General features: G+C 38.0%; 1 protein-coding gene across 1 annotated transcript in view; it reads right to left on the bottom strand.

Moving 5' to 3' along the window:
• Positions 1-7,681, bottom strand: part of DHFR (dihydrofolate reductase) — a 22,770-nt gene that overhangs the window by 11,128 nt on the left and 3,961 nt on the right. Inside the window, 2 exon segments of the mRNA XM_024755699.1 lie at positions 1,689-1,771; positions 1,774-1,814. Of these exon segments, the coding sequence (XP_024611467.1) occupies positions 1,689-1,771; positions 1,774-1,814 (124 nt within the window).

The following is a 7,681-nucleotide window of genomic DNA, read 5'->3' on the forward strand; positions in this document are numbered from 1 at the left end:
TGTCTGTGAACTTATTATGATTTTAGGCAGCCTCTCTGCTAATGGGTGGTGTCGTGTTCCTGTCTTGCTAGTTGTTTGGCATAGGGTGTCCTGCACTGTAGCCTGTTGGTCGCTGAGTTGAGCTGAGTCTTAGTGTTGAGATGGAGATCTCTGGGAGAGCTATTGCCATTTGATATTACATGGGGCCGGGAGGTCTCTGGTAGACCAATATCAGTCTCGGCTCTCCCACCTCAGAGGCTCTGGCCTGACTCCCGGCCGGAGCACCAAGACTGTCAGCCACACGGCTACTACTGTTGGAATGCTCCTGCAGAGGCGGGGGGTGGCTGGGGCTCACCACGGGGACAAGGACACTGGCAGCAGAAGTTCTGGGAAGTACTCGTTGGTGTGAGCCCTCCAAGAGTCCACCATTAGGCCCACCAAAGGGCCTGTAGGCTCCATTGCTGGTTTGCCTCAGGCCAAATAATCCTGGTCCACCTTTTCTGTACAGGGTCAGATGGTAAACATTTTAGGCTTTGTGGGCCATATGGTTTCTTACCTTTGTAGGCAAAAGCAGCCATAAACAACACTAAACCAATGGGCATGGTTGTGTTCCATTGAAACCTTATTTACAAAAACAGGCTGGTAGTCCCGAATGTTCTGTAAGTCAATGTGGTGTGAGGCGGATAATGCAAAAACCTACAGATTCTACTTCTTTATTATTTATATAAGTACAGATACATCAAATTATATAAATGTATTTAAGTACTTATATTGTTTAAAGAATACATTTTCAAGTGACTATGGTATTGAATCATTCAAAATGTGATCGGCACTCAGCAAAATAAACAACTTATTTTCTTAGAAATTCATTCTTGGCTGAAAAGATCAAAGGAAAATGTCCATTTCCCCCCTATTACAAATGGAGAATGTTAAAGATTGTAGAAACAGGAACCCAAGAAACAGAGTTTTTATAATGCCACCTAGGATCCTGGTATACTTCTTTCTAAAATAATTTGTGTTCATATATTATGACAAGCCACAAAGGGTAGGGGCTGATTTTTCCTCTCCATAAATGTCATCTTTCCTCAGTGTTATAAAAGAGTTATAAAATTCTATTTATTATCCTCAAAAATTTTTAAAGCTGGAAGTCATCTGGTATCAAGAAAAAGGAATATTTTCTATTTAACACAGTGTCTTCTCTTATGATACGAAATCATGTAACACTTTCCCCCTACCCTCACTTTATATGAAAATTGTTGAGGGAAAGTCTTGTGCTTTGAACACGTTCACATACATCTAGTCAGTGTATCTCAATGGAGAGCCACAGCCTCTCCTCAGTAAGGGACATAATATTTATCCTTGAGGAAAAGACGATAGCTTAGTGTACTTAGGTACATCCAGGGAGGAGAAGACAATGCAGTGCAAGTACAATTCTCAGGAAGGATTTAGAATGTTTTAAAAATTGGAAACATCAACTATTTTGAATTGAAAATAGACTGGTACAGACCTAAAAACTTACTTTAAAATTTTCATTTAGTTTGTATGACAGTATCAAAAAATGAATAGTGCAAATTGGCAATATGTCTAACTTCCAGGAGAAATAACGTGCTTCCTTTGCTCATGGCTTAATTTTTTAAAGTTGAGATGGCAGGGAAGCTGAAACAAAGAGGGTAGACTATTTCCTTATAGTCACAGATAACGTTACTTACCTTATAAACAGAACTGCCTCCCACTATCCAGACCATGTCCACTGTATTTGTTAATTCTGGTTGCTCAATAAGTTTTAAGCACTATCCAGACTTTTGGCAAGAAAATGAGCTCCCTGTGGAGGTTCCCTGAGATTACAAGAAAGAATTACACATAATTTCTATAAACCCCATTCATACTAGTCAAATAATCTGACTAGGAGGCAGTAATTATAAAATTAAAATCATCATAAATATGAAACCTTTCAATAAAAAGCATTTAACTTCAGTATGGCCCATGGCCAATAATGCAACCCACATTTGTGTATGTATGGTCTACAATGAATCAAAAACAGAACCACTTGTGATACTGCATGATATTTGTGGTGGGAAAAAAATCACAACAGTAGTTATTTCCGGAGGGATGGGGTAAAGATTCACTGGGAAGGGGCTTGAGGCAGCTTTCTGGGAGTGACAGTAATGTCCTATATCTTTGATATGGGGTTACATAGGTGCATATATTTGTTAAAATATAGCAAATGTACATGTAAGACTTGTACATTTCATTGTACATAATATTTATTTCAAAAGAAAAAAAACAGTAAAGTAATATTAAACTAGTTAATGAGATATATAATGAATTATTTAGGGGAAAATATACTAATGTCTGCAGTTTACTTGGAAAAGCATAAAAATAACAAGACTGATGGATGGTTGGATGGATGATAAAACAAGCATAGTATAAAATAATCTATGTGGTAGAATCTATGTTGTGGGTATACAGGTGTTTACTGTAAGATTCTTTCTATAGGCTTGACAGTCTTCAGATAAAATGTTGGAAAAAGAGTGATATGTTTGAGTGACTGTAGTTTGGAATGATATTCAAACTGTTAATAAGTGGTTACCTTTGGGGTGTGGGGAAAGGATTCTCATGTTTCAAACAATATAGAAATAAATGAATTATCAAAAAATGAGCATGTTATTACTTTTGTAATTAAAAATCCCAAAGGGGAAAAGTCAATTAATTTATTGTTTATATTGACTAGCTCAGTCTCTCCCAACCTCCAAAAATGTTATTTTGGTGAGAGTTTGCAATTCCCTTTATAAATGAAGAAACATGCAGAATTGGCTTTCAGAGTAATTAGACACAACAGAAATTACAATTCAATGTCAAGTTCTTAGACTGATGCTTTGAAAAAATAATGTAATTGCCTTTGAACTAGTAGTTCTAACAATGATTAACTAAGAGCTAATGGGGACTACTCATTCTCTTTGCTGCCTCCTTTCTCACCTTCTTGATATCTATTTGACTTACTTCGCTCTTTGTCATCTCTCAAGGAGTTAAGATAGCACAAAGAATGTATTTTGATTCAAAGCTGAAAGAAGTCACGGAGACTAGGGTGAAGCTAAAGGTGCCAAGGGATCCCCAAAGGTATCAGGGCAGTTGCAGTGACTAGGATGGACCAGGCCATTCGAGGGGAGAACTGAATTTAGAAGAAACAGATTTGGAGTTGGGGGGAGAAGACAGTCTAGTTAATAAACCAAGTTTACAATGACTTTGAAAGAGTCAAGATGGTTTTAGTAACTGAGGATGTTTAAATCAGGACTGCTGACAGGAGTTAAGGTAGGATGTAAATCAGTGATTTAGGAACTGACATACAAGGAAAACAGGAAGAGGTATTCTAGAAGTAGGTGGATTACGGCAAAATGATTTAGAAGGTGGTATACGTGGTTGGTGTGGACTTCAAAGAAAGGGGACAATCTTTTTGTGAAGACTGTGGAACAATGGCTTGAGAATGATTCAAGGGATTAAGGTAAAGACTACTTCTTTGCCCTTTTGCAGTGAGTCTAAAAAGGAAAACAAAGAACAGATTAAGGATCTGTTTCCAATTTTAGATAAAACAAAGACATTGAGTAAATGCTTTAGCACAGTATCGCTACTTAGTGGTATAGAAATGTTTCACAAGAAACACTTGACCCTAGATGGGCAGAAAATTAGCAAAAATTTGAGCCAATGGTTCATCAGCCTCTTCACAGCACAAATCCTAGAAACTAACACAATAAATACCATATGGCAAGCACTCAATATTGTTACTTATTTCATTGCTAAATTTTCTTTCTATAATTATCTCAATCTGATCCAGATTGGATTCCCTCACAAAGGACAGTTGGTATGTGGTAGCACACACACTCTACATCAAGAAGTGTGTGGCTATGCTTGATATTTTGCTTGTTACCCAGAATCTTGAATTCCCTGAGGGTTGGCATGAAGATCAAGAGATAATGCACATAGCAGGCACTCCAGTGATACTTCCATCCCTTTCCTTAAAAGCCCTATTCAAGGGAGGCTGCTTTTTACCTGATGGATAGCTGTATTACAAAGAAAATATCTAACATTTATTGAGTGCCTACTTGCTCTGACAAGTAGTGGGTCAGGCAGTGCTTTATACTCATCATACCATTTAATGTTGCCAGCAGTCCAATGTAGGTACTATTATCCCTTTTTACAGATGAGGATGTTGAGGTTGAGGGATTAGGTTGCCAATAGTCACACAGCTAGGAAGTGGTGGTCCTAGGATTTGAGTTCCAGCAGCCTGACTTTGGGGCCTGAGGGGCACTTCTTATTTAGACAATAGGCTTTCAACTGGTGGTCATGGGCTACAAAAGGTGTTAGATTCTGGTTCCCTCAGGCTCAGATGGTGTGGCCTAGTTTAGGCAGAGCCCTCAGACCAGTGTTTTCTGGCCTTGAGCTGCCTCATTTGATTACTCTGGGGTATTATATAAACATTATCCTTTCCATTGTGCCTGATGAAAGAGGATGGCAGATAGAATTCTGCCCCAATTTCCCTGAGGACTGTTGGGAAAACAGTTAAAAACAAAAACCCTAGGCTAGAATCACATCTTAACCAGAATTCAGAAGTATGTTCACTTTAAGACCTTTAATACTCAGTCTTTAAAAATGTGATTTCTAACTATTAAAAATTGATTCAAATATGCTTCATCCTCATAATTGAATACTATGCGGCCACTAAAAATATTTATAGAAATTAATCTTTTAACATATTGAGTGGGGAAAAGGCAGGTTACAAAGTGTTGTTATGTGGGATGATTCTATTTTTATAAACTGACTACAGACCATTTATTCCATGAAAATTCTGGAACCCCTACTTTGCTAGGAGATATGCCAGGTGCTTGAAATAGAGATTTAAAAAAAAAAAGCACTTCCTGTACCAAAAAGATTGTGATGGCAGGCAGAGAAAGAGCTCAGCAGTGCCCATAAAAGTGAAAAGGACATGCACTGGGGATGTATGGAGGATGCTAGATGGGCACAGAGGTTGTGCATCATCTGGCTGGGGTGACAGGAAGAATTCTCTTTGGAGTCTGATCCCTTAGCTGAGTCGTGAAGGAGGTAAAAGCATGAGCAAAACACAGAAGTGACAGGCCACTATAAATATTATTGAGGCTTACATTAAGGTTATTTAACACAAGAAAGCTCCAGGAAAACTGAGAGAAGAAAAGTAATCTGTGGTGAGGTTTAAAATACTAAAGGACAGTATAACAGAGCAAGGTCCTGAGGACAGAAACAAAATGGAGTCTAGAATAAAACAGTGGAGGCGGGGGAAGGAATTGATTTTAAAAGCAGGGGATTTTTCTGTCTCAAGATTGAGGGAAGGAAGAACAAAGTGATACGTTAAGGTGAAAATAAGATCATGAGCCTGTCCATTGTGATCTCATTAATATTAATATTTTCAATAAGCTACAAAATTTTGTAATTTTGGTAAAATAGCAAGGACTGGGGGAGTAGGACCTGATATCTGTAGGGTACCTTCTGTGTGCCAGAAAGTTAACATATAAAATATTAATTAACCCTCAAAATCACCCTAAGAAGTTGTCATTAATCCCATTCAGTAGATAAGAAAGTTGAGGTTCAGCAAGGCTCAAAGTTAATAGGTGCCAGAACAGGTATTAGAAGCCAGGTTGCTAAGTCTTTGCTACACCAAGTATGTGAGTGGTGGGGAGACAACTGAAGCTTTATGAAGAGAAGAAAGTTTTAATCACTGTGGAGAATATGATAGCACGACTGTAAAAAATTATTCTGCTATGAAATGTTAGACAACTTCACGGACTGAAGACAGTTTACAACATCTTATATCATGCAGGCAATTTTGGATTTTCTAAAGATGCTGCCAAAGCTGCAGCATTGCAGTAAAACTTCTTTATTTGATTTTTGGTTCCAAAGACTTTAAAGCTTATTCATGTTGTAGCATATATCAGTACTTCATTCCTTTTATTGTGGAATAATATTGCATTGCATGGATATAGCACATTTTGTTTATCCATTTATCAGCTGATGGACATTTGGGATCTATGAACATTTGTGTACAAGTTTTTATGTAATCATGTTTTCATTTCTCTTGGTTATATACCAAAGAGTGGAATTGCTGGGTCATATGATGATTCTATGTTTAACATTTTGAGAAAATGCCTGTTTTCCAAATGTGGCTGCATAATATTTCTTTTAAAGCCACAACTTGATTGTCTAGAAAGCTTTAGAAAGGCATTTTTCCTATACCTTATTAAGGGAACAGTTATGCAAAATGACTAGTATCTGGCAGCAAATTTTTGGATTACTTTGAGGATTCAGTTTCTTTTTACATTGTGGGGTGGTGGTGAAAAATTGAATATCTCTAAAAGCTTGCATGAGCAAGAGATTTACATGTATAAATCTCCCCCCTTTTATTTAGGACCTAGCAGTGCCTGGCACATAGCAGGTGCTCAGGATATGTGTGGAACTGACCAGCAAGTAGGGAAGCAGAAGGAAGGACAAAAAATAACTCTAAATTTTTTCTCTAACTGGTATCCCTATTTCCTTGGTGTGCTTGGTGATAAAGATTTTAAATTTTCTCTATGCCTTAAAAAAAAAAAAGTGAAATGCACCAACAAATGTTACATAAAGGTTTAAAATTTTGTCTCTGCCTTAAAAAAAAAGTGAAATGCACCAACAAATGTGACATATAAATACATAAGAAACAACTGACTCCAATTACGTACACCATAGGGGGGTCATAAAGAAGAAATAAGACTCATCATTTGAGGAGATATGCCGGCCCAACTGAACATCTACCCCACTGAGATTTCTTTATGTTTGTTTTAGCTCAAGCTGGCCATAAATAAACTTGAGTAGTATTCAAGAGTATGTTATTAAAGAGTCTCTGGGAATGGCAATACGGTCTGTGAATTTGGATTCTATGAAGTAAAGATATAATCAGAATATCCTAGCAACCAGGAGAAAGAGAACAGCATGAAGATCGGGGCAGATGGCAAGATGCACATCAACATATTCCCCACCACCCAAAGGCAATCAGTGAAATATTCTGGTATACTTTCTTCCAGGTTTTTAACCTATACCATTCTAGGAGGGATTTAGGAGAAAATCTATATAAGCCTGAGTCCCCTTAGGCTACAGCTGTGTAGTGTTTTTCCTTCCGTGGTTGGATAGTCTTCAGGTGTTCACTTGCCTAGGCTATAGTACTGTTATTTAGACACTAATCTAGGTGTTGCTGTGAAGGTATTTTGCAGATGTGATTAAAGTTGATAATTAAATGACTTTTATCTGGGTGGACCTAATTCAAGGGGTTGAAAGGCCTTAAGAACAGATCTGAGGCTTCCTTGAAGAAGAAATTTCACCAGCAGGCAGCAGCTTCAGCCCCTCCTGCAGAGTTCCTCCCTGCCCTTCCTGATGGCCTGCCCTACAGATATCTGGACTTGCCTACCCAGCCCCACAACTGTGGAATTCCTTGCAGTAAAATTCTTTTATCTATCTATCTATCTTCTACTGGTTCTGCTGCTCTGGGTGAACCCTAGTAATACACATGGGAAAGGAATACTCTGACCACCGTTATTAAGCAAGCAGTGCCCCAGGATGCTGCATTTTTTTGTGTGATTATATTATTAGTTTAAGAGAGAACAATTACCATGCCAGACCTAAACCTTCCCTTATGGTATAATTCAGGTTC

This window comes from Neophocaena asiaeorientalis, unplaced genomic scaffold, assembly GCF_003031525.2.
Source record: "Neophocaena asiaeorientalis asiaeorientalis breed wild unplaced genomic scaffold, Neophocaena_asiaeorientalis_V1.1 scaffold37, whole genome shotgun sequence".
NCBI lineage: Eukaryota > Metazoa > Chordata > Mammalia > Artiodactyla > Phocoenidae > Neophocaena > Neophocaena asiaeorientalis.